The sequence below is a fragment of the Oryctolagus cuniculus genome, chromosome 1 (assembly GCF_964237555.1).
Source record: "Oryctolagus cuniculus chromosome 1, mOryCun1.1, whole genome shotgun sequence".
NCBI classification, from domain to species: domain Eukaryota; kingdom Metazoa; phylum Chordata; class Mammalia; order Lagomorpha; family Leporidae; genus Oryctolagus; species Oryctolagus cuniculus.
Window position 1 is genome coordinate 13,219,349 of NC_091432.1, and position 26,747 is coordinate 13,246,095.

Consider the following 26,747-nt stretch of genomic DNA (forward strand, 5'->3'; position numbering starts at 1 on the left):
CTTCCCTTTTCTGATATTTTAGGCTGGCATCTTCTAGCTGTAATCTTAAATTATTCTCTTCTTCTAATCTCTCCATACTCACAGAACTCTTATTTCCTAATTAAATATATTCTTCCTATAATGTGTATAGTGGCTCTTCTCCTGTCTGAATCCAGGCTAATACTATGCATGCATATCCTAGACCATTCATGACAGTCCCAACCTCACTTTTAAATTATTTAATCCACCGAGGAATTCAAGGCATTCGAAAACTATCATGCCTGAAGCCCAAAGCACAAAACCAAAAGCCTAAAAATACCAAACACTGGTAAGCATGTGGAAATAAGATCTTTTATTCATTGGTCATGCAAATGAAAAATGGTACCATCAGTTTAGAAGACAGTCTGGCAGGTTCTTACAAAGCTAAATATAGTCTTACTACACAATCCATCCATTTTTCTTCTAGGTATTTACCCAAGTTGAAAACTTGTGTTCATACAAAAACTTGCACATACATGTTTATAGAAACTTTATTCATAATCACCTAAACTGGAAGCAGCTAAGAGATATTTCAAAAGATTATTGAACAGTTTGTGTTATGATCATATAACCCAATATTAATCAGTGACAAAAGAAAATGAGAAATGAGTTATCAATCCAGAAAATGACATGAAGGAATATAAGTTTCTTATCCAAATGAAAGAAGTTGCTTTGAAAAGGTAACATACTATGTGATTTCATTTATAAGACATTCTGGGAAAGTAAAAAGCCTAGTGGTTGCCAGAGGTTCAGGGGAGGGATAAGTGAGTGAAGCACAGGGGATTTTTAAGGTGGTGAGACTGCCCTGTGTGATACCCTAATGGTTGGATACATGCCATTGTGTACATGTGAGGATTCACATGACTTTACAACAGAGTGAACTTTGATGTGTACATCTAAATATTATACGGGGGATATTTGGTGAAGTGCTTGGGACACCGGAATCCCATACTGGAGTGCATGAGTTCAAGTCCCAGCTCTCTCCCAATTCCAGCTTCCTGCTAATGCACATTCTGTGTGGCACCAGGTGACAGTTCAAGTACTTATGTCCCTGCCATCCATGTGGGAAGCCCGGATTAAATTCTGTGCTCCTGACTTCAGCCTGGACCAGCCGGAGTTGTTGTAGGTATTTGGGAAGTGAACCAGTGGATACAAGTTCTCTCTTTCTTTCAAATAAATGAAAATAAACAAATAAAAATTAAAAGTCATTTAGGGGTCAAAGGAAAGAATGCAGGATGTAAGGGAAAAGTTGCTGACTTAAGCAGCTGAGATTGAATGGAGTAAGACTAAAAGCACAGTAAGCGTCACATAATCACTGTATTCTAGTTGATAAAAAGTTATTTCCACTTAATCCACCTCAGAGAATTGTTAGGATTAATATCTTCATGTGCTTAGAAAAATGCCTTTACTTAAGAATCAGTATATAATATGATTATTATTTTTATGAAACTGGCCATTTTGTAATTTAGAAAACCATTTTAATTGCCTATGGAATAAACACTCCAATGACAGTAAATAATCACTCATCACAATCCTCATCACTCTCCATTTCTACCTCCTGCTGATTTACACATACTTCTTCATACCACTTACTATTATTTTTTTTAATATCAAGGAGGATGGACTTCATAGCAGAGCCAAACTCAATGATACTGGAAATTTCATGTTGGTATTCATAAGCAAAGCCAGCAGTATGCATGGCCACCAGTGAACCATAGGAATCAAACACTGGGGAGCCAGAAGACCCAAAGTAAAAAGAAGTATCATAGGTAATGACATCTGCATTGTGAGCTATTTCCTGGAAACTGCTCTGAGTGTACATATGGATATACGGCAGAGAGTATTGGCACACTTCTGCTTTCCTAGCCTGAATATGTTCCTGACATTTCTTTTCTCGTTCAGCCTGAGGGACCACAGTACAAGCATCAGTAGACTTTTTTTCTCCATTTGGATGGCCAATGATATAAATCAAACCACTAAGGGGTATAGGAGCAATTCCATTATACAGTCCTTTAGGTACTTTTTGTCCGTTTTCCTTCAGTTTCAGGACTGCATAGTCAAGATCAACACCAGATATTTCAAACCAAGGCTCGATGAAAAAGCAGTTCTCTTCTCTCTCATTGGACCTTTCATAACAAAATGTCACCCTTACACTCTGAGCAAGGATGTCCGGCCATTTACTTTCCTCTATCCCTTTTCCCACGATGTAACTGATTACATGCCGACAAGTGAAGATATACAGCCCGCTAAAAACAAAGCAGGTGGCAGAACCCTCATTTCCATTGTTGTTATAGAATAGGAACCCAACGGAGTCACTGAGCTGTGAAAGACGTTTGATTAATGTAACTGGAGTAGAGTTTTTTGTCAGTTTACCAAAGTTTGTTCTATGCAATTTAAATAATGTTTTCCCTGTTCTTTTTTTCATTTTTTTCTTGAAGTTTTCTCTGATTTTTTCACTTTCATTTTTCAAACAGGGATACTGATCCACAATTTCTTTTCTCAACACACAGGTGTTTCTTTTTTCTAACTCAGAATTTTGAGGGGTTGCTGCCTCAGGGCCCATTCTTTTCTCAACCTCAACCTGAAAGAGCTTACCCTCTAATTCATCTACTGGCTGTGTGCTTTCAAAAATGGAGTCCAGATTACTAATGAGCTTCCAAGTGTCACTTTCTAGGAAGGAAAGAAATCTGCTGTCTTTGCACAGAGCGTCCTTGATGGTTTCTCCTTTGAAAGCATAGACACAGAGTTTGCAGCCTTCTTTGTGAAGTTCTCCACGTTTAACAAGTCTTCTTTGCTTCTTCCCAATTGCATGAACCCAAAACTTGACACAGTCAGTAGAGGCCTTGTCATGCCGGCCAAATACTTGGTTATCTTCTTTTTGTTTACTTTGGGAAAATGTAATTACCACATGGCTGTTGTCAGGAAAACAATGGAGAGGCATTCCAAGGTTGATGTAGCCCTCAATTTCTTCTGTACCACGCACCAGCAATTCTCTGCCTTTTCGAGTTTCTATCTCTTCCCTGACTGCCTCAAGAGTGTTGAGTGCCTCATACAAGCTATCACTCTCACTGTGTATGAGCACGTATTTCATGCTTTTGTTTTTCCTCCGGTTTACAGCCAAGGTAATGTTAATGGTCTTCTTTTTGGGTGTGGTCTGGTCTCCTCCAGCTTTCTTAGGTGATTGGAATTGTTGAGCTGTGGTGTTGCTTATATCTTTTAGATGTTTTTTAGATTCCACCTTCATTTGAGAAACACTGGCATCATTCTGTTCTTTAGGCACCTAAAAATAAATGTTAGATACTTCAAACTTCTGAGTGCAACCTTAGTCTTTGTTTCTCTTTTTGTCATATGAAATTCACAGAAATTCTGTTGGAAACTCAGATCTAATCTTAAATTAGAATAAAATTAAATTTGACATGACATCCAAAATATAAGCTGACTTTCCTGCCACATGAGTCAGATAGGCTCTTGAAAATATTACAATAGTGCATTTTTCTAAGAAATATGAGGGAAGAAATACAACTTTTTTCCAGGTGTTTAAAAATCCACTAGCTCTCTTATATTGATATTCCAGGTCTTATTGACTGTTTTCGTCATACTTGTAATTTTTACTTTTGTTGAACACAGTGATGGATTGCATTGAAAAATTTATTCCTAAAACACCAAATTCAGGTAAAATAAGTTACCATGATTTATTATCAGTCATTAAATGTTTGGTTATAAAAATAGAGTTATTTCTGGGATATGCATTTAGCCTAAGGGTTAAGATGCCAGTTAAGGCACCTGCATCCCACATCAGAGTGGCTGGGTCTAATACCTAACTCCAGCTCCTGACTCCAACTTCTGACTAATGCAGACCTTGGGAGACAGCACTGATGGCCTAAGTGACAGGGCTCCTGTTACTCAATTGGAAGATGTGGGTTAAGTTTCTAGCTCTGAGCTTCAGCCTCAGCTCAGCTCTGCCCTGGTAATTGTGGGCATTTGGGGAGTGAACTAGCATATTGAAGTGCTCTCTCTTGGTTTCTATCACTCAAAAGAATAAATAGAAAAATTTAAAATATAGTTATTTCTAATAATAAGTTCCATGATTCACCCAACATCTGTCATGCAAAGAACTCAAGCTATTTCCCTGGTATCTCAATTAATCCGCAAAGAAATGAGGAGAAACAAATATGGCCCCTCTGTCTTTTGATGGGTGAATTGAGGCACAGAAAGTTTTTATTAAAAGTGCCTTCCTAGGGTCACACATAAGCAGTAAGTGATAATGAAATATCAGAAGTCTCACATTTAGTCCAGTATTGTTTCCCACTAAACTATACATTTTTTAGTAAATTTTAATTTATGATTATACTTTTTATAATTTTAAGTATTTATTTCACAGAGTATTTTTTAAGTACTAGGGGTGAGGGAGAGCAGAGAAATTAAATAAAAATGATTAACCAACTAGCAAAATCCAATGCAAAATTAACAGCATCAGATTTCTACATCTAAAAGGTACATTTACTTCACATGGCAATGGTGTCAACAGACAAGAGTTCGTATGCCAGCAATACCACTAACTGGGTAGGTGAACAACAAGGATTGTGGTGAAGCTTGTGAAAATTAAGCCTAATGTCATTGTTATCCAGCACAATGACTGATACACAATAACTTAACCTTTGTTTTCCTTCTTTGTAATAAAGCTAATATTCTGGGTCAAAAAATAGAAGGAATACAGGGGAAAATAAAAGGGAAATGAATTTATTCTGACCATGCATACAAACAAACTTTCAAAAAGCATCCCTTTACATCATGTTGTCAGAAAGAAACATCCTTGTCATACACCCTATGGCAGCCTGTGTTGGGACTTCAACTATCCAAAGGATTCTCAGGAAGACAGAGACTCTCTTGAAAGGGGAAGGGGGTTGGAATATTGTTATTAATTCATGGAGTAGTTCAGAGGAAAACAGATATAGGCTCATCTTGGATTTCATAGACATGTGGATATTCTGGTTTTCTAGAACCAGGACAAGATAAAAGTTAAAAGTTTTTAAGCTACGTTCTCAGATGCCTACCAATATTCTTCTTGATAAATTCAAGGAGCATTTTCAACTCAGGAAATGATACAATGGTTGGATATGATAATGGAGCTCACATAGTAGAAATAGTCCTGACTTCATGTCAATAAATTTAAGATCAAGTCTTCATTCTTGTCTTAAGTGGTACTCCCATCTTTTTTCTCCTCCTTATAAAAAAATTGGGGATCATAACATCCTCCCTGCCTACTTCAAAGGGTTATCATAAGAACAAATATATAAGAAAATTATTTTGCTAGCTACAAAGCACAACACAGATGTAAGTTACCATTATGATTAAATATATCAGGGCTGGCGCTGTGGCACAGTGGCACAGTGGGTTAATGCCCTGGGCTGAATCGCTGGCATCCCATATGGGCACCGGTTCAAGTCCCGGTTGCTCCTCTTCCGATCCAGCTCTCTGCTATGGCCTGGGAAAGCAGTAGAAGATGGCCCAAGTCCTTGGGCCCCTGCACCTGTATGGGAGACCTGGAAGAAGCTCTTGGCTTCTGCTTCAGATCAGCACAGTTCCGGCCATTGTGGCCAATTGGGGAGTGAACCATCGGATGGAAGACCTCTCTCTCTCTGCCTCTCCTCTCTCTCTGTGTAACTCTGACTTTCAAACAAATAAATAAACCTTTAAAAAATGACTAAATATATCAGCTCTACTTGGAATGGTATACATTTTCATGATATATAATAGTATTAACTTTGTGGTTTTCTTTCCCATAGTTTACTGTAACACATGATGTTTGACGTTTTCATTGTTGATTAGGAAGTGTCACAACAGCCTTTTATTAAAGATTACTTTGATATGGCCAGGATTTGTATTGTTACTCCTTTCTCCACTGGTACCCCCAAATTAGAAAGAAAAAAATGGGTAAGAAAGATTTTAACTTTTGTAATAGTCCCAACACACACAAGGGTTATTTCTTCACAGGAAGAACTATGAAACTCAGTGCTGAGGATGGCTAAATATAATACTAGCATAGTGTAGACATACCTGCCAAAGATAGTCATCAATTTTCCTATTCTTCTTACAGTTGAATGGGCTGTTATGTGACCTGCGCTTCCTAGAGCTCATGATGGCCTTGATGATGAATAGATGTTTCCACTGAAACACAAATTTCAAAAAAGTTCATGTTATAATAGTATCTTCACCTTTGCCATTAGCTCTACAGTGGACAAAAATGAACTTGGATCCTATATGCCATCTTACCCCTTCATCTCTAGCCTCCCTCTCCCTAGAGACATTAACAGAGCAAGTAGGTAGTTTATTTACCAACTACAATCCCCTTGACAACAGAAACTCTCTCTCACAGAACACTACATGTCAGGAACTATGCTAACACACTTTATGAAAACTGTCTGCAATTGTCAGCATCTGTAGATACCATGAAAAGTGGATATGTCTGCATTCTGTAGATGGGAGAAAGTACAACTTAGAGAAGGGAAGGGAGCTGATTATGGCCAGGACCACCTAGCAGAGATGGAATTCAAGTGCAGGTGTAAATGCTCAACAGAGGATTTTGCAGCTGGAGAATTCAAAAGTATGTTCTAGTTACACTGATGTTAAATTCTGATCTCTGTTTAAGATAGGAATGGCAAGGAATGACTATATTATAGGGAAAAGGAAGAGAGAAGAACTGGGTGGTACCCTGAAAACAAAAACAAATTTGTAATGATATTTCTTTGACCAAGATGATAGTTAGGAACTTTAGCTACTGCTTTAGTTTTCTGTCTAAAAAGATATTTGTTCCTCTCCTTTCCTCTGGTGTCTCTGCAGAAAAGAACAAATAATTTCAACAAAATAGTGAAATCTTTAAAAGGGAGAGATACTATGGAAGAGTAAACATCACTGAGGGTACCAGCCATATCTATTGCCAGGGCCTCAACAACATCTAAGAAAATGCCTGGCCCACGGCAGGCCCTCAATAAAGATGCATTTGTAAAGATAGTCCGGCAATGAGTGGAGTACGCATGTAATAGATGACTTCACATTCTATATGCTTTTCATAAATTACCTCATATGATTCTCACAACTCTGTGAGATAGCTATTATTAGTTCCCATTTTACTAGTACATAAGTTGAATATGTGGAATGGTTAAACTTTTACCCAAGGTCACCAAACTCCAGAGAGTATACTTTTGAGGCTTTTTATTATAAACCTTTCAAAACAGAAAAAAACGAGAATGGTATGATGAACTTTTACAAACCTATCACATAGTTAATGATAGTTCATTTTTTTTCAAATTTACATCATTTTAAAATTTTATTAGATCATTTCAGTTAGAGACATCATGTCACTTTAACTGTAATAATCACTTTCTTTTTAAAAATAAGATTTATTTATTTATTTGAAAGTCAGAGTTACACAGAGAGAAACAGAGGCAGAGAGAGAGAGGTCTTCTATCCATTGGTTCACTCCCCAGTTGCCCGCAATGGCTGGAGCTGCGCCAATCTGAATCCAGGAGCCAGGAGCTTCTTCTGGGTCTCCCATGTGGGTGCAAGGGTCCAAGGACTTGGGCCATCTTCCACTGCTTTCCAGGCCACAGCAGAGAGCTGGAGTGGAAGTGGAGCAGCTAGGACTCAAACTGGCACCCAACTGGGATGCTGGCACGGTAGGCAGCAGCTTTACCTGCTACACCACAGCACCGGCCCCAGTTATCACTTTAAATCTCTAAAGTTTACTGATTTAAAAATTATAACTCATTTACACCAAAATCCAAATGAAGTATAGAAATTGTACTCAATTGTGTCTTTTTTTTTTTTTTTTTTTTTGACAGGCAGAGTTAGACAGTGAGAGAGAGAGACAGAGAGAAAGGTCTTCCTTCCGTTGGTTCACTCCCCAAATGGTTGCTACAGCTGGTGCACCGCGCCAATCCGAAGCCAGGAGCCAGGTGCTTCTCCTGGTCTCCCATGTGGGTGCAGGGCCCAAGCACTTGGGCCATCCTCCACTGCCTTCCTGGGCCACAGCAGAGAGGTAGACTGGAAGAGGAGCAACTGGGACAGAATCCGGTGCCCCAACCGGGACTAGAACCCGGGGTACCAGTGCCACAGGCAGAGGATTAGCCAAGTGAGCCACTGTGCCGGCCTCAATTGTGTCTTTAAAGCTCTTTTAATCCTAGAAGAAAGCATTGATTTTTTGAAGAGAGTAAAGGAGTTGTCTGTAGAAAGTTCACCTCCTCGGTTGCTTCTTCATATTCTTGTCTAACTTACGCTCTTGCCCCTGAATTTCTGGTCAAGTGGAAGTTATATAAAGACTCTGTTTATTCTCAATCATTCTGCCACAGAGTGAGAATCCCAGCTCTCTCCTTGACTGTAAATCCCCTCAGCCACTTTGAATCATCGTTTCCTGTCTGTAAAAGGAGGAAATGGTTCTGAATGAGGTGATGTATTTGAAAGTGCTGGCTCTTCAATGTTAGTTTTTACAAGACCATCTGGGTTAAAATATCAGGTTGCTGTCTTTGAGCTTCATGACCTTGTGTATGTTAACTGATCATTACCCTGCCTCATTTTCTCACCCTAAAACAGGAGCAGAATTAGAATCAACTTCCACTGTTTTTAAGATTTAAAAATGTATACAAAAATGTAACGCCCTTATAATAGTGGCTAGAATGTAATAGGTCTCCCAGTAAATATTACTATTGTTACTATCATCAATATCAATACACTTACCACAGTGATACTTTTTAAGCAGCAGAGACCCTGGAAAAACAAAAGTGGTTATATCAAGGAGGAACTAGGTTATACTGCAGGATCCTTGAAGGCAGGAATTTATTACCCAATAATTGAGGATATTTGGGGGATCCGTGTCTGCTGCTGCTGCTGAGTTTGAGAAAAAATTCAGGCACTTTAGGAGTGATTAAAAGACACAGATCAAAGAAAGCAAACAACACAGGCAGAGAGAAGAACGAATTTCGCAGTCCGTCGGCATGTACTTGAGCGGAGCAAGAGCTTAAGAAAACTTTTTCCGTAGCATTCCCTCCTCCTTCGTGCACAGTACCCAGACTGAACCATGGGATATCACAACGTGAAGTGCCTCTGGCCATCCCACTACAACTTCTGGTTTATACTTGGCGAAGTCAAGTTTTCCCCGACCTGAAGGGCTTGTTTGTCATCCTATTGGAAAGGGATACAGCAGTAAAGCCCGCCCCGGGAGGCCTCCTCCAGCCCCCTGACAGCTCCCCAGGAATCAATTCCTCTCTTGCTCTCCTCACCCTCCTTTCCTTGAGCCGCTCCCTCCCTCTCTGGACCTTAAGCCTGGTCTAAGCCCACCACTCTGATCCCTCCCAGCATCCAGTAGGTCAAGGAGCAGCCACTGAAATGCACGGTTTCCTGCAGCCCGTCCAGGTGGGCGCTGCTTCTGGCCCAGGCGTTTAGGTCCCCAGTTCCATCGGCCCCCAGCCCGCGCCCACGCGCTGGGAAAAACCCCAGCTCGGCGCGCGCTCCCCGACGCAATGCGCGCCTTTTCCACCGCCAGCATCGGGACTCAAATCCCGCGCCCAGCTCGGGTCGGCTGTTCCCCGAGGAACTCCGCAGAGACGCGGCTGGTCTGGCGGACGGGGGTGGGCTCACGTAAGCTTGGGTCCGGGGTGGGGATAAGAGTTTGAAAAAAATCTCCCGCCTTACTGTAACTGCTGTTGGATCGACCAGACCAGTTGGTGACTTTCACTTTCGTTCGCGCCAGAATTCTTCCCTCCAAAATCCTAGCCCCTCTCACCCCCATCTCTCCCAGTTCTTTCCTTGTGGGGACCGCCTGGGGAAGAAAACCCTGAGCTGCTTCACCTGCCCACCTGCCGGGGCAGCGTGGCCAACAGACTTCATCAGAGCCTGTCCTCCCTACGAACGTTTACACGAATTGACAGAAGAGGCAAATGAAAGAAGGCAAAGTAATAAGGCAGATCGGCACCACGCACAGACTGGTGTACAGGTTTTCTCATCCCCTCACCACTAGCCTTTTTCCTTCCCCAAAATTCCAGGCCAGCCCCAGAACCAAAGGGCTAGTTCACCTTAAGAGAGAGTCCGTTCCGAACCGAGGCGTCTCCCTTCTGCACCTGAGGCTTGTGTGGAGCTTCCTGTCCCACCTTGAGAATCCCGGGCTTCGGAGAACCCAGCCCTCCCCGGGAACCGCGAGACCGGCGATGGAGGGACCCTGGAGTCACTGGAGACACCAACTCGCCCTCGCGGTCACCAAATGGAGCTGGTGGGAGAGGATGGGTGGAGATGCGTGCTCACCCCTCTCCCCAATCGCTCCTCTCCGACGCCGCGAGCAGGGCCCTGGCCTTCCGTGTCTGCTCTTCGCGATCCCCTAGTCCCGAGTGTTCCAGGCGGGGCAAGTTGGGCGGAGATGGGCTGGGCTAGAGAGCGCGCGGGCATCACAGATGCGGAAGGAGAAGAAAGGAGGATGTTGGTGGCCGGGCTACTGCAGCAGCAGCCTGAGGCCGATGCGCGGGAAGTCAAGGTCGGGAAGCGCCCGGCAGGCAGTTCCAGCCTGAAGATCGGGGCTGGAGAGAAGGCGCCGAGGCACCAGGCCGGGGAGTTCAGCGTGCCATCTGCTCCAGCCCACGGGGGCGGCTGAGTAGGGAGAAGGGGGCTTTGTGTGGGAGGTGGCATTCCCAGCAGGTGGGACAGGAGTCACGGCCACTGGGACCACCAGGAAAAACCTGTGGCTGCAGGCAGAGTGCATGCCCTTGCTATAACTCAACTTTGCAAATAGGAAATCGATTACTTAAGGAAACCTAACAAGTAACTACACATAAATGAGAACCATTGCACCAAAAAAGCAAAAGCAACTTACATGCAAATCATTGTGAAATCTGAGGTATTGGATCTAGTCTATATCAACATAGGATAAGTCTGGAAAGAGTTAAATCAGGAGAGACAGCTGGGCCTGGATCACTTCACAGAGAGGTGCTGTGTAATGGCTCATTTGAAGAATAGGAGCTGCTGCTTCCTCACTTGGTGTTTTCAGTATTGCTCAAACCTGTATTTCCAGTCTCTGTCTGCAGCGCTGTCCTCTCAGCTCCAGATACTAATGTTTTGTTGATGATTTGACAGCTACTTTTGGCTATATCAAGGCGTTTCCCTCTCTGCAGTTTCAAAACCACAGTCATAGAGTGTACTGTTACTCATGCCTCTCTTCCTGTGCTTTCTGAATCTGATGAAGGAGTCATCACTCCCTCACCCACTCGAGCTGTGACTCTAGGAATCAGCCTCAGCTTCTTCTTCGATCTTTCCTTTGATGCCAGTTACTTAAAAAAAAATCTGTGAAACATTTCACACATGCAAAAGCAGCATACAACATACCCCAGTATTTGATAGAGTAATAGTAAACATCCTGTATCTACCATTTAGTTTAAGAAATAGCATCAGACAAATCACTAGAAGCCTTCAGTATGTTACTCCTTCATCCCATACCTTTTCTTAATCTTATGGGCAACCACAAATCCTGACCTTTAAAAATATTTATTTATGTATTTGAGAGGTAGAGTTATAGAAAGAGAGAGGGAGGTCTTCCATCCATTGGTTTATTCTCCAAATGGCTGCAACAGCCAGCTGGAGCTGGGCCAATCCAAAGCCAGGAGCCAGGAGGTTCTTCTGGGTCCCCCATGTGGATGCCGGAGCCGGAGCCCAATCATCTGAGCCATCTTGTTATTATTATTATTTTTTTTTTGGACAGGCAGAGTGGACAGTGAGAGAGAGAGACAGAGAGAAAGGTCTTCCTTTGCCATTGGTTCACCCTCCAATGGTCACCGCGGCCGGCGCACTGCGGCCAGCGCACCGTGCTGATCTGAAGGCAGGAGCCAGGTGCTTCTCCTGGTCTCCCATGGGGTGCAGGTCCCAAGTACTTGGGCCATCCTCCACTGCACTCCCGGGCCACAGCAGAGAGCTGGCCTGGAAGAGGGGCAACCAGGACAGAATCCGGCGCCCCGACCGGGACTAGAACCCTGTGTGCTAGCGTGGCAAGGCGGAGGATTAGCCTAGTGAGCCGCGGTGCCAGCTATCTGAGCCATCTTGTACTGCTTTGGCAGGCCATAAACAGAAAGCTGGATCGCATGTGGAGCAGCCAGGACTCAAACCGGTGCCCATATGGGATGCTGGCACTACAGGAGGCAGCTTTATCCACTACATTTCAGAGTCAGCCCCTGCATATCTTTTTAAAAGAGAAGCTTCCTTGTTTAACAAATAAAGCTGATTTTGCATGTCTTGAGTTAAATAATGTATTGATTAAAAACTAGTCTGCAAAGTTTTTGTGGAATTTAAGCTCCACTCCTTGCTCTGAAGATCTTGATTTTTGCAACTTAAGCAAGTTGGTCTTCAGTTTCTTCACCTGTAAAATAAAGGTGATAATAATACCCATTACATAGAGTTTTATTCCGTGGCAAATGAAATAGTGCATGTAAAATAATTCCAGGTATATAGTGCTTTCCAGTAATGTCAGCTATATTTTTATTTTTGCCTGTTTATATTTCCAGTGACTTTAATTGTCTATCTATTGTTTGTCATCTTAAGACATAATTTGCACTGTTAGCTCATTTCTCTTACCATTTAAAAAAAAGATTTATTTATTTATTTTTTTTTATTTTTTATTTTTTGACAGGCAGAGTGGACAGTGAGAGAGAGAGACAGAGAGAAAGGTCTTCCTTTTGCCGTTGGTTCACCCTCCAATGGCCACCGCGGCCAGCGCGCTGCGGCCGGCGCACCACGCTGATCAGGTGGCAGGAGCCAGGAGCCAGGTGCTTTTCCTGGTCTCCCATGGGGTGCAGGGCCCAAGCACCTGGGCCATCCTCCACTGCACTCCCTGGCCACAGCAGAGAGCTGGCCTGGAAGAGGGGCAACCAGGACAGAATCCGGCGCCCCAACCGGGACTAGAACCTAGTGTGTCGGTGCCGCTAGGCGGAGGATTAGCCCAGTGAGCCGCAGCGCCGGCCTGATTTATTTATTTGAAAGTCAGAGTTACACAGAGGTGGAAGGAGAGGCAGAGAGAGAGAGAGAGAGGTCTTCCATCTGCTGGTTCACTCCCCAGTTGGCTGCAGTGGCTAGAGCTGGACCAATCTGAAGTCAGGAGATAGGAGCTTTTTCCAGGTCTCCCACATGGGTGTAGGGGCCCAAGGTCTTGGGCCATTTTCTACTGCTTTCTCAGACAAAGCAGAGAACTGGAGCAGAAGTGGAGCAGCTGGGACTTGAACTGGTGCCCATATGGCATGCTGGCACTGCAGTGGTCAGCATTACCTGCTACATTACAGTGCCGGCTGTAGTTAGAGGATTTACCCTCTAATTTGAAAAGATTAAAAAATAAATAAATAAAAAATAATGCTGTGGCACAGCAGGTTAAAGCCATAGCCTGTAGCCTGTAGGGCTAGCATCCCATATGTACACCAGTTCAAGTCCTGGCTGCTCTACTTCTGATCCAGCTCTCTACTAATGCTCCTGGGAAAGCACCAGAGATGGCCCAAGTCCTTGGGCCCCTGCACCCATGTTGGAGACCCAGAAGAACCTCCTGGCTCCTGGCTTTGGCCTGGCCTAGTCCCAGTGTTTGTGGCCATTTGAAGAGAGATGGAAGATCTGTCTCTGTCTCTGTCTCTCTCTCTCTCTCTCTGTAATTCTGCCTTTCAAACAAACAAATAAATATCTTTAAAAAAAAAGAGTAAGAGGCAACAACTTTCAAACTCCAGACATCAGGCCACACTGGACTTGATCTAATCCCTGCGAGGGAAATGAAATAAGACGAGTCCTGTGGCTGTCTGGCTTACTTCGGGGAGGCAGTTTCCAGTGCACAACTTAGGGAGGGGAAACCTGGCCGTTTTCCTGAGTTGGGAAGACAAGTTGAAAGTCTTGGGAGGCCAAACTGGAGCTTGTGGAGCAGAGAATTGGATAGAAGAGAGCAAGAGTTACCCAGACAAGAGTATCAGAGATGTGTAATAGGTTTTCCTTGGGAATTCAGCCAATGATGTCTGTGCACAAGTGTGGTGAGACTGTTAGCACTGTGGTAAGAGCCACCCAAAAGAAGAAGAAGAATCCCAGAGACTCACACTGAAGTGGGATTAGTTTCTGGTTCTCCAAGTCAGACTAGAAAACTTCAAATTTGTGAAGTTATAAGGTCCTCAGAAAGGTGTTGCTTTGTATAACATTAGCCCTAGAATAAAAGCTGTTCCGATTCCACCTAACAAAATGCTAATGTGAGACTGGACCATATAAAAGGGTTTCTAAGACATATAACTGTGAAGGAGTACAAAACTCAACAAGAATATTGATAAAAATATAAAAATTTCCAGCACCTCAAAAAGTGAGTTTGACAAAGTTCGATGTCCTATGAAAATAAGGGACATAAAAAGTAAGCAGGAAAATATGCCGTATATGAGGTGAGAAAGCAGTGGATAGAAACATTTCTAGAAGTGACACAGATGCTAGAACTAACAGTCAAAAGCACTAAAACAGTCATGACCTTGAATTTTTGGTTAAAATGGAATAACGGGGACCAAGTTTACCACCCTCCCCTCAGTCTGAACATAAAACCAAACAGCATGGGCAAAACACATGACATGATGATTTGCCATGAACTACACATCACAGAATTAAGGGCAGGGACGAGTGAGGTGCATTCTAAGATACACGCCACATGACAGCCTTGAGAGATTCCAAACCAGAATGCAAGGAAGGGCACCAGGCAAAACAGGTTGGAATTCCTGGTGGGTGGAGTCAGAGCCCAAGGACTAAGGTGGCAAGTGTGCACCTGACAGGAGACCTGCACAGGGAGAGAGCTTAGGTCAGGAAGAGGGTACCCAATGGTATTCAGCAGTGTACTGACCAGAACATGACCAAGGGAGTTGAGGCCAGGCAAGCACCACCTCTAACCATCAGAAGGCAACTTGTCTTGAACTGTCAGTGGACACAAGAGGTTCACTGCTTGGGGCATCACCAAGCAAGAAGCCTCAAGGAGGGAGGAAAGCCTTACTTACTTGTGGCAAGGAGACAGTGGGAAAGCAGAGGTCCTCAGAATAAACAACCTCTTTGGGAAGTCCTTTGCAAGAGTTAGGGGAGTGTCCAGGATATAGAAAGAGTATATAGCAGGAGGGCCCTTTCTGCTCAAGCAACATAGATCTTGGTTCATTGTATGATCACAGAATCTGGCTCAAATGGGTTTCTTTCAGCTGCTAAGTCTCCTGTTGTGGTGATCTCCCCGCCGCCTGCCCCCATGTTGCCACACAAGCGTTGCTGGAACGTCCGCAGAAAAGCAAGCCTGAGCGAGTCCGTAGGAACCAGGGGCAGAGTCTTTGCCCCTGTTTCAGTTTCCTCCTTCGTCTTAAGTCCCACACTCTTGGTTATGGAACCCTTTGCTAGATCTTTAGGGATCTCACTTCCCTCATTTGCAAAATCGGAAGTTTGGCTCAGATCAAACTTTGATTTTTCCAGATGGCTGATGGAGCTTTTGCGCTTTTACACCAGCTCTGCCCACTGCCCCCAAATGCGGTTGAAACCTCCTCCGAGACTACAGTGAAACTCCTTTGCAGCTGGGGATGCCTACGCTGACAGCTGGCCACCTCTCCACCTGGAACCTCCTTCACTTCGGGCTGCAGTCCTTCTGCCTAATGCCCATGGCCAATCGCCCGCCTAGAACTCAAGGTTCTGCAGGACCGGAAAAACCACTCCTAAGAGAGACTCTGCCCCACTCCTGCCCTGCGCATTGGCGGTCCCGGTCTCTGGGTGGAGACGCGCAGGCAAGGGGAGGAGCTGAGCTCTGCCCCAGAGAGTGGGAGGCGCCCGGTGGTTTTGCTGTTTCCTGAGTCAAGGCGCGGTGCAGGAGCTCGCAGTCCGCTACTGGGGTGGGGTCTAGTGAGGCTTGGCGCTCCCTGCAGATAGGCCAGCCTCGACGGGGAGGGGATGGCGCACAGACGGTGCCAGCCAGAAGGAGGATACCAGCTTCCTGGGACGCACATTATTCTGTGCCTCCTCACTCTGGTGAACTAAGTGCTTTGCATGGGCTTGAGACATCTTGAAACACCTACACGGGAGCAGATGGTTTCGGTTTTAGGTGCTATTTTTGAGAAGTTGGTTAAAGGGGAGAGATTATGATCGACATATGTCATGTTGGTGACAACTGTTTTGTAACTCATGACTCCATCATACGTCCTTTTCCTTTCTCAACACAAAATACAGGCGGAGCGGCTACAATCACTGCTTATATTTTAAGAGCTCTTAGGGGTTTAGAGAGAGTAAACTTTGGGGTATAAATGTACAAATAAGGGAGAAAAATGATTGCTTTCACAAATCACTGTTATTTAACCTGACTGGAATCAGCATATGCTTCCTTAGAGAATGCATCAGTGCCCAAGGGTACACTGACCCTTCTTTACACTATAGAATGTGGAGAAGTTAAAAAGCTAGGGATGGCAAAGAATGGTGCTGAGAGATACCCCTGGGGGCAGAGAATTTGCCCAGAAAGAAATATCCTTTAAGGAGCACCTGTGTATGCATTTGGAACAAAGCGGTTCATAGGCCACAGTAGTAAAGAGTCTGATCTTTATTCCAAACAGAGGATTTGGAGCAGGAGAACACTGTACCCTGATATATATTTTGAAAAAAAAATCACTTTGGTTGTTGTGTGAGCAACAAACCCTGGGTAGAAGAGAAGTTTCAGAAGGTAGATGGAGCCAGACACACTGGAGGCACAGCTTTGGGTGGTGGTGGACGTGTGAGCCACGGTTGGATGCTGCACTTGTTTTGAAGGGCAACCCACAGGATTTGCTTATGAGTGGGTGTTCCAGAAATGCTGGAGAAAGGAAAGCTCAGTGATGATTCCTGGGCTTCTGACTTCAGCGACTAGCAGGATAAAGTCTACATTAACTGATGCGGGGAATGCTGTGTGTATTAGGAGTTGTGTGTGTGTGTGTATCAATATTTCCATTTTTTACACGTTGACTTTGAGACGTGAGCTATTCCAATGATAAGATAAAGAGCAAAGTGGAAGGATTCAGATTTTATGTTGAGTGCTCACGTAGGCTTAGAAGTTATGGATAAAGGGGGCAGGTGTTTGGCCTGGTGACTAGGAAATGGGTACTGGAATGTCTGGGTTGGATACCTGGCTCTGTTCTTGTGTCCAGCTTTCTGCTGATGCAGACTCTGGGAGGCAGAGGGTGATGATTCAAACTGTTGGATTCCTGTTGCCTAGACGGGAGACCAGGACTAGTTCCCCAGTCCTGACTTTGGCTACTACAGAGCCACTTAGGAGGTGGCATTTGGGAGCAAACCAGTGAATAGGATCTCTCTCTCTCCCCTCCGTACTCTTTCAAATACTTTTTTTTTAACCTGTGTTCTTCCCTCTCTTGATCACTAATTGAGTGGTACGGTAAAAATTACAAGAGGGAAATGTTCACAGAGAGATATGTCAGCAGGAAATAAAGTCCAAAGCCTCTGTCGTTTCCCAGCTCCCCTGCTTCTTGGGTATTGTGAACACCAGGTTCACTCCTTTTTTATTTTTTTGACAGGCAGAGTTAGACAGTGAGAGAGAGAGAGAGCGAGCGAGAGCGAGAAAGGTCTTCCTTTTTTCCGTTGGTTCACCCCCGAAATGACCGCTACGGCCAGCACGCTGCACCGATCCAAAGCCAGGAGCCAGGTGCTTCTTCCTGGTCTCCCATGCGGGTGCAGGGCCCAAGCACTTGGGCCGTCCTCCACTGCCTTCCTGGGCCACAGCAGAGAGCTGGACTGGAAGAGGAGCAACCGGGATGGAACCAGTGCCCCAACCAGGACTAGAACCTGGAGTACCAGCGCCGCAGGCAGAGGATTATCCTAGTGAGCTGCAGCGCCAGCCCACCAGGTTCATTTCTAAGGGCACCCCATCAGGCACATGCTTTCTGCTAACTGCAGAAATAACTAACTGCTAGGCGATAGCTGATGCTTCCACTTCATCTGCTTTCGCTCCTCACTGAAATGGCAGTTGAACCACTCGCTTGAATAGACTTATGCCATTTGAGGTGACAGTCTTCCGTTTCTGCCTTCATTGTAAAGCTGCCTGGAAGTGGCTGGGTCAGGGACTCTGAGTCCAGCATTGAGCTCTGGTTTTGCTGTCCCTTTCACGGCCGTGCTCTGAGAGCATTGATGCAAACTGACTGCAACAGAGATAGCTTCTGCATCAGAGCTTGACTTTCAGTGCTCCAGGAGAACTTATCTGGCAACACTGAACTTGGAGGGAGCCATTCCACCTGTCATCAGAGAAAAGCTGCAAGAAACCAGTCTGAGTCAGAGAGTTAAACATGCTATGTTGCTGGAACAGGAAGCCCCCCACCCCCGCCCCCACCGCTCTTCCTTTTCTACAGCCTGGACGTGCCCCTAACCCTTGTTATAAAAACCTTGGCAAACTGCTTCTCAGGGAGGTAGTTTCTTTAAGGCTCTCTACCTTCCCACTGTCTCCTATACTTGTCAGAAGTCAACAAAGCTTTCCTTTGAGTGACTTTTACCTGAGGCTGATTTTTTGGTGATGCTCCAAATGAACAGACCCCTTGTGTCTGCTAACGATAGTGACTTTTTCATGAATCCCCATCCCTAATAGTGTAGGCTGATTTCCATATTGAAGGCTGCAATCGACATGTTCTGGGAACACACAGGAGGGTGCCTCTGCTTCTTCCTGGGGAGTGGGTCACAAAGGGAAAGATGAATGTATGACTTGATGGATAAAGGGGAGTAGGCACCTCATGGAGAAAAGAGGCACTGTCATTGATGCACAAAGGCAAAAGTGGCAGGAAGTTCTTTTTTTTAAAATTTATTTGACATATATAGTTAGACAGTGAGAGAGAGACAGAGAGACAGAGAGAAAGGTCTTCCTTCCATTGGTTCACTCCCCAAATGGCTGCCACGGCTGGGGCTGTGCCGATCCGAAGCCAGGAGCCAGGTGCTTCTGGTCTCCCATGCGAGTGCAGGGACCCAAGCACTTGGGCCATCCTCCACTGCCTTCCCGGGCCACAGCAGAGGGCTGGACTGGAAAAGGAGCAGCTGGGACTAGAACCTGGGGCCCATATGGGATGCCAGCACTGGATTAACCAGGCCAAGGATTAACCAAGTGAGCCACGGCACCAGCCACAGAAGTGGCAGGAAGTTCTAAGGAAAATTCACTTCTGGGGATGGGTTAGGTAACAGGGCTTGTACAACGTATTCCAGGGCTTGCAGTGGGATATGCAAATGTGCAGATGTGGTAGTCATTTCATCTTCTCCCAGGAGTTCACGTGGGCTCACTTAATTCACTACTGCTAAGAGGCTGCTCCCAACTGAGGTCTCCATGCTTCCAGCAACTGTGTAGGGGTCAGCCCCGAAGCCCAGGTAGCTAAGCCTTCCCATATAAACCCCAAGTCCATCCTGTCCTAGGAGTACAATGAACTCACAGTGTGAGCAATGCCTGATCTACCTGGGTTCCGCAGGCCTCAAGAAAGAGTCTGCAACTTTTGTCTTTGGAAAGAGAAATATCGATGGAGCCACAGGTAGACAAGCCCAGGAAAAGATGCACAAAGATGCAGGAGGGCTGGGTGTTTCACCTCTGCACAGTGGGATTTGAACATGGATGGTGGGGGATGGTGGTTGCATTTTTGTTCAACTCTTACTCCCAGAGGCATGCTGCTTTAGGGTTGACTCATCTGGTCACACTTGACCTTTGCAGTGTGACTTTTACCCTAATTTTACAGATCAGGAAGCAAGACAGTTTGCCAGAGACCACCACAATACCGCAATAGTTGGGAGCTAGACCCAAAAGGGTGTCAGGTGGGAATTTAACCATAGAGCCTCATAACATCTAAGTACCCGGCAAGGCAAGATTTCCTCCTGCCAAGATCCCCTCTGGAGTGGGAGTCTCTACTTGTAAGTGAAGGAAGTCTGCCAGGTTGTCATTTTTCCATCCAGTCATTGTTCATGCAGTCACTGGGGTAGGTCGTCGTTGTCGTCATCATCATCATCATTTGTAATGTAGATTCTGGGAACCAACCTCAAGACATGTAAGTTTGGTAGTTCTGGGGTGAGACCCAAGTTTGCTGAGAAACTTGGACCAGTGCTTCCCGAAGTTTATGATGCACCAGAAGCCTCTGGTGAGCTGGTCAAAGCACACCTTCCGGAGCTGCACCCCAGACATTCCGATTCCAAAGGTTGGAATTCGGCACCATAGCGTGCATTTCTCAAAAGGCAATAGCAGTGCTGCTTGCCCCTCTGTGACCGTCCTGTGGCGTCCACATGCTTCTTCACTCGCAGCTCCCGGGGACAACAGCAAAGGCAGTCCAGCCCGCGAGCCTGGTTCCTAAGAACAGCGCAGCCCACCAGCTCTGAAGGTTCATTTGCACAGGCGCGACTTAGTGCGGTGTGTAGTCCCGCGCGCTGCCCGCAGATGGCGCTGGAAGCCGAATCTGCAGTAAACGGGAGCAGCAAGCAGGCGGGGGAAAGCTGGCCGGTGAGGATTGACGTCCATTCAGGCCAATGACAGCCTGAGCTTCCGTTCTGCGAAGTCCATGAAGTTTCCAGCAGTTTAAGCGGCTGCCCAAGTTGCCATTGCTCATATTGGTTCAAACACCATCCTCTCAGTTAACTGACGCCACCTCCCAATCTCTGGGCAAACTTGTGCTAAAAGGCATCCATAGGGCAGAGACAGCCTTGCAGTTTTCATTGAGCAGTTCAATGTCTGGACTGGAATCAGCCGGGTGAGAGCAGGGGCCCATCTGCAAGGTAGGGGTCTGGGTTGCTACTAAGAAGGCAGTTCTGTTGGCAAGGAGAGGGAATAAGAAAGAAATACACAGGGGTTGGCATTGTGGCATAGTGGATAAGGCCGCAGTCTGCAGCACCAGCATCCCATACCGGCACTGGTTGGAGTCCTGGCTGCTCCACTTCCAATCCAGCTCCTTGCTAAAATACACCTGGGAAAGCAGCAGAGGATGGCCCAAGTCCTTGGGCCCCTGGGAGACACAGAAGAAGCTCCTGGCTCCTGGCTTCAGATACACCCAGCTTTTGCCATTGTGGCCATTTGGGGAGTGAATCAGTGAATGGAAGATCTCTCTTTCTCTGCCTCTGCCTCTCTGTAACTCTGCCTTTCAAATAAATAAATCTTTCAAAAAGAAAGAAAGAAAGAAATACAGAGTTCCTATGCTCAGCTTGGTTCCCCTTTTCTCCCCTCCAACACACTATTGATACCTATTTTGTTTCAGAATGATGTGATGGGGTCTGAAGATACAGAGATGAGAAATTCTATCCTTAGCTTTCAAGAGCTCCTTATATTAGCTAGTGGTGATCTCTAAACTTGCAGCTTCTCGCACCTATGCTTTTTAACAAATTGGGCATTCGCTGTATGCATACACACACACACACACACGCACGCACACACCCTATAGGTATATATGTATATATAGCATGATGTTACAGGGGCTTCAAAAAATTCATGGAGGGGCTGGCATTGTGGCATAGCTGGGAAAATCACCACCTGCAATGCCAGTGTTCCATATGTGTGCCGTTTCCTGTCCTGGTTGCTCCACTTCCTATCCAGCTTCCTCCTAATGGCCTGGGCAAGCAGCAGAAGGTGGCCCAAGTGTTTGGGCCCCTGCCACCCACGTGGGAGACCTAGATGAAGCTCCTGGCTCCTGGCTTCTGTCTGTGCCTGCAGATGGAAGATTTGTCTGTCTCTCTGTAATGCTTTCAAAGTAAATAAAATAAATCTTTTTGAAAAGTTCATGGTGTGCATTGTGTTTTAATTCCATTTCCATGAACTTTTTGAAGCCTCCTCCTGTGTGTGTCTGTGTGTTTATTATGATTGGTATATTAAATGATTAGATGTTAGGTACACTTAATTTATTTTTTTTAGATAAAAATGAGTGTAATTGGAGCTTTGAGTATTTTTTGGTCAACTCGTGAATTTTTAGGACACTTCCTGGAGTGCTTTCTCAGTGTGGAATGCTTCAGTTCTTTCTTGGTTCTCTCTCTTCTTTCTTCAGATGTCTGTCAAATGTCAAATTTTGGGGGGGACTCTTCCCCTCCTATAAAATAATCACTCTCTCCCCCCATCATCTTCTTTTTATCCTATTTAATTTGTTACATACTGTATCTCACTAGAAAGAAATATAAGAATACTTCAAGAAGTTCTTGAAAAAGCAGAAGTGGGGGGCTGGCGTCGTGGCTCACTTGGTTAATCCTCTGCCTGCGTGCTGGCATCTGGCATCCCATATGGGCGCCGGGTTCTAGTTCTGGTTGCTCCTCTTCCAGCCCAGCTCTCTGCTGTGGCCCGAGAGGGCAGTGGATGATGGCCCAAGTCCTTGGGCCCCTGCACCCACATGGGAGGCCAGAAGGAAGCACCTGGCTCATGGCTTCGATTTGGGGAGTGAACCAACAAAAGGAAGACCTCTCTGTCTCTCTCACTGTCTAACTCTGCCTGTCTAATAAAAAAAAAGAAAAGAAAAAGCAGAAGTGAAAGATAAGTTTATTTTTGATGCAAAATATGCATTTTTCACAGTGTGCAAAAAAAGAGAACTTTGAGATCCACACGCATATTTTCCATGAGCTTTTTGAAATACACTCATATCTTTCTTTTTTCCTTAAAGCTTGTTTTGCATTCCCTAGAATTTAAATTTCAAGAGGGACAGGGAGTTGTTCTTAACACCATGAGAGGACAGGAACAATAAAAAGCGAATAGAGGAGGAGGGAGAAAGCCTTATCCAGTGCCTCTTGAAATCCCCTAGGTACGGGTGGGAACAGGGGAAAGGTGGGGGGAGGTTTACTCACCCTTCTCGTGGTTCTGTGAGTTGTCAAATTCCAGCAATAAATAAATAAAACCAGGGCTTATGAATGAGGGGCTCTCATACACGTGTGCCTGATCACAAGAACAAGACTGACAAAATGACAGCCTGCACAAAGGCCATTGCAACATTGCACAGAAGCTACTTCTGCATTGCCATCTGCCGAACAGCTGCCTGACTCATCCTGGACTTCTGCCACTTTTGTCATTGAACTTTGTAGCCGAGGGTCAGTGTTTCAAAACAACTTCCTCATTTTGCCTTTGAAACTTTCCCCTGCCTCAGCCTCCTTGAATACACACATTGCAATGTCCATTCCCAAATAAACTCTTCAACCTTGGAGAATCTCTCCTCTTTTTGTTACTTAGGTTGACAGTTCCTACTTCAACCAGGATTACCAACTCCCTTTCTGTTTCTCTATCCAGGTTTTCTAAAAGGCACTGTGGGGACAAAGCCAGCTCATCTTTCATTGTGTTAGCAGCTAAGTATTTCAAGCACTTCTTCCTCACCTCCAATTTTTAGTGAATGATAGCATGTTTCCAATCCACGCCCCCCCAGGTAGGAAAGGTCAAGGTCAGATACACAAAAACCTCTTGTAAGATTCAGTGTTTTGGCCAGTGCTGAGGTTCAATAGGCTAATCCTCCGGCACCCCAGGTTCTAGTCCCGGTTGGGGCACCAGACTCTGTCCCGGTCATTCCTCTTCCTGTCCAGCTCTCTGCTGTGGCCCAGGAGTGCAGAGGAGGATGGCCCAAGTCCTTGGGCCCTGCACCCAAATGGGAGACCAGGAGAAGCACCTGGCTCCTGGCTTCGGATCAGCGTGGTGTGCTGGCCGCAGCGGCCACTGGGGGGTAAACCAACAGAAAAGGAAGACTTTTCTCTCTGTCTCTCTCTCACTGTCCACTCTGCCTGTCAAAAATTAAAATAAAATAAAATAAAAGGTTCAGTTTTGGTTAAAGAGAGAGACTCTTCTGTTTCTCTCAGCATTTCCTTTTTTTTAAACTTTTATTTAATAAATATAAATTTTCAAAGTACAGCTTTTGGATTCCAGTGGATTTTTCCCCCCATAATTTTTCTCCCACCTTCAATCCTCCCATCTCCTGCTCCCTCTCCCATTCCATCCACATCAAGATTCATTTTCAATTATCTTTATATACAGAAGATCAATTTAGTATATATTAAGTAAAGATTTCAACAGTTTGCACCCACACAGAAACACAAAGTGTAAAATACTGTTTCAGTACTAGTTATAGTATTACTTCACATTGGACAACACATTAAGGACAGATCCCACATGAGAAGTAAGTACACAGTGACTCCTGTTGTTGACTTAACAATTTGACACTCTTGTTTATGGCGTCAGAAATCTCCCTGGGCTCTAGTCATGAGTTGCCAAGGCTATGGAAGCCTTTTGAGTTCGCCAACTCCAATCTTATTTTGACAAGGTCATAGTCAAAGTGGAAGTTCTCTCTTCCCTTCAGAGAAAGGTACCTCCTTCTTTGATGGCCCGTTCTTTCCAATGGGATCTCACTCGCAGAGATCTTTCATTTAGTTGTTTTTTGTTTTCTTTCTTTCTTTTTTTTTTTTTTTTTTTTTTTTTTTTGCCAGAGTGTCTTGGCTTTCTATGCCACAAATACTCTCATGGGCTCTTCAGCCATATTCGAATGCCTTAAGGGCTGATTCTGAGGCCAGAGCGCTGTTTAGGACATCTGCCATTCTATGAGTCTGCTGTGTATCCTGCTTCCCATGTTGGATTGTTCTTCCAATGTTCTTCCAATTCAATCCCATCAAGGTGGCATGTACCAACGCCATCTCACTAGTTGAAGTTATCAGTTTCAGTTCACAATTGATCATTTTTTTTTTTTGACAGGCAGTGGACAGTGAGAGAGAGAGAGACAGAGAGAAAGGTCTTCCTTTGCCATTGGTTCATCCTCCAACGGCCACCGTGGCCAGTGCGCTGATCCGATGGCAGGAGCCAGGTACTTATCCTAGTCTCCCATGGGGTGCAGGGCCCAAGCACTTGGGCCATCCTCCACTGCACTCCCTGGCCACAGCAGAGAGCTGGCCTGGAAGAGGGGTAACCGGGACAGAATCCGGTGCCCCAACCGGGACTAGAACCCTGTGTGCCGGCGCCGCAAGGCGGAGGATTAGCCTAGTGAGCCGCGGCGCCAGCCCACAATTGATCATAATGGTAGGATTAAGAGTCAAAGGGATCACATAAACAAGACTAGTGTCTGCTAATACTAACTGATAGAATTAAAAAGGAGAGAATGTCCCAACATGGGAAGCATTTTCTTATTTGCAGGACTTCAGGAAGTGTTTGGGCCTAGAAGACTTCATCTCTGTGCCTGGAATTGCCTCAGAAGAAGTGTACAGGATGGTGGAACACTTTCTCCATATTGCTGGACCCTACACAGGACAGCCACTTAGGAACTGACCTTGGATTGAACCTCTTACCCAGTCTCCTGAACTAATGATAGATGTGGAATCTTGCGAAGCTGCCAGTCTCTGTGTAATGTAAGGAGAATGTTCTGAGAAACCTACCCCTAGATATAGTCTACTGTATGATGATCTGTGATGAAGCAGCCCCAACTTCACCAGGAGGGGCACCAGTCACACACCCTGGAAGAGCTAACGTGACTAGCAAGGCAGAGTTGAGTGTGTAGCTGCAGCAGCTCTTGGGCTTCCATCTTGATGTCTGGCCCATGCACTGCAGTGGCTGAGCCAGGAAGCTGCACCTGGGCCATGGTAGGCTCACTCCCAACTCCAGCTTCCTGTGACTGCACATCCTGGGAGACAGCAGGTGATGGTGCAAGTAGTTGGGGCTCTGCCATGGGGAGCCGTCCAGTGGGGCTCGGGGGTCTGTGGTCTCCTCAGACACAGGTAGAATGGCCTTCACAAGCAGGCTGTCAGCTGTGGCTGGAAATCCCGTCTCCAGACCAGCTGACATCTCCCCCACTAATAGCTTCTTGTGCTGCATGTGTGACCTTGCAGCTTTAAATCACATGTCAGGGTGGGTGCGATCTTCCACCCAGAGCTGGCAGGGGAAGGGGCTGAACCCCTGGGGAGAGTCAGATTGGCTCCAGGAGACCCTGGCTATCTTGTGTGACCTTGTGGTTTTAAATCATGCCTTTAAGTTAGTTACAATCTTCCACCCAGAGCTAGAGGAGGAGCCTCTAAGGAGACCCCCCACTATCTCCATAAGCCTCAAGCCAATCAACATACTTTATGTAAAATCCCTGTACTATGGGCACCCCCACAGAATGACTCAATGAAAACAAAAAAACAGTCATGCCTTAAAAATCCAGGACATTTCCTCAAAGCCAGTGTCCCGCTAGGGCACTCCACCTGCTTTCCTTTAAGACCAGATGCTTTTTCGGTTGCTTGCCAATCAAATAAGTTTCTTTTCTGTCAAATAAAAGTTTCTGCCTCTTTGCAAATTATTTCCCAGCTTTTTATTTCTATATGAAGCTGAGATAAAGAATCCACGAAACTCGCGCCTGCAACTATTTTCCCCTCCATGCTGGTAACACCACCCATGTGGGAAATGCAGAGAGCTCCTGACTTCTGGGTTAGGCTTGGTCCAGCCCCAGCTGTTGTAGGCATTTAGGGAGTGAATCAGCAGATGGGAGATTCTGTATCTCTCTCTCTTTCAAATAATTTTTTTAAATTAAAAAGCAATGTGGGACTAGTTAGCAATGTTAAATCCCAGCCCATCTTCCTCCCCACTAACCAAAAGAACGAGACTTAACCTTACCAGTGCCTCGATACTGGAATCCCCAGTCTCCAGAGTAGTGAGAAATACATTTTTGGGTGTTTTTTTTTTTTTTTATTTTGACAGGCAGAGTGGACAGTGAGAGAGAGACAGAGACAGAGAGAAAGGTCTTCCTTTGCCGTTGGTTCACCCTCCAATGGCCACCGCGGCAGGC

The 26,747-nt window shown here is 45.3% G+C and overlaps 1 protein-coding gene across 3 annotated transcripts; it reads right to left on the minus strand.

Annotated features, from left to right (window-relative positions):
* Positions 1-312: 312 nt before the first annotated feature.
* On the minus strand, positions 313-10,704 carry FAM111A (FAM111 trypsin like peptidase A). Of its 3 annotated transcripts, none has more exons than XM_008271656.3 (3): positions 10,312-10,704; positions 6,076-6,186; positions 313-3,298 (listed from the first exon to the last, which is right to left on the minus strand). In XM_008271656.3, exons 1-3 carry the CDS (start codon positions 10,687-10,689, stop codon positions 1,538-1,540), a joined length of 2,250 nt encoding a protein of 749 aa, XP_008269878.2. In that variant the 5' UTR covers positions 10,690-10,704; the 3' UTR covers positions 313-1,537. The 3 variants fall into 3 exon arrangements, with proteins under 3 accessions (XP_008269878.2, XP_008269869.1, XP_069925994.1); XM_008271647.4 differs by having other exon boundaries at positions 10,086-10,540; XM_070069893.1 differs by lacking the exon at positions 10,312-10,704 and adding an exon at positions 8,752-9,633.
* Between the last annotated feature and the right edge of the window lie 16,043 nt (positions 10,705-26,747).

Excerpts from the sequence above, each read along its gene's own strand:
- FAM111A (XM_008271656.3), bottom strand. The coding sequence starts at position 10,689 with ATGCCACCTCCCACACAAAGCCCCCTTCTCCCTACTCAGCCGCCCCCG. Across the intron at positions 6,187-10,311 it reads AGGAGCGATTGGGGAGAGGG|TGGAAACATCTATTCATCAT; the intron begins GTGAGCACGCAT and ends TTTGTGTTTCAG. Across the intron at positions 3,299-6,075 it reads TTGATGACTATCTTTGGCAG|GTGCCTAAAGAACAGAATGA; the intron begins GTATGTCTACAC and ends ATTTATTTTTAG.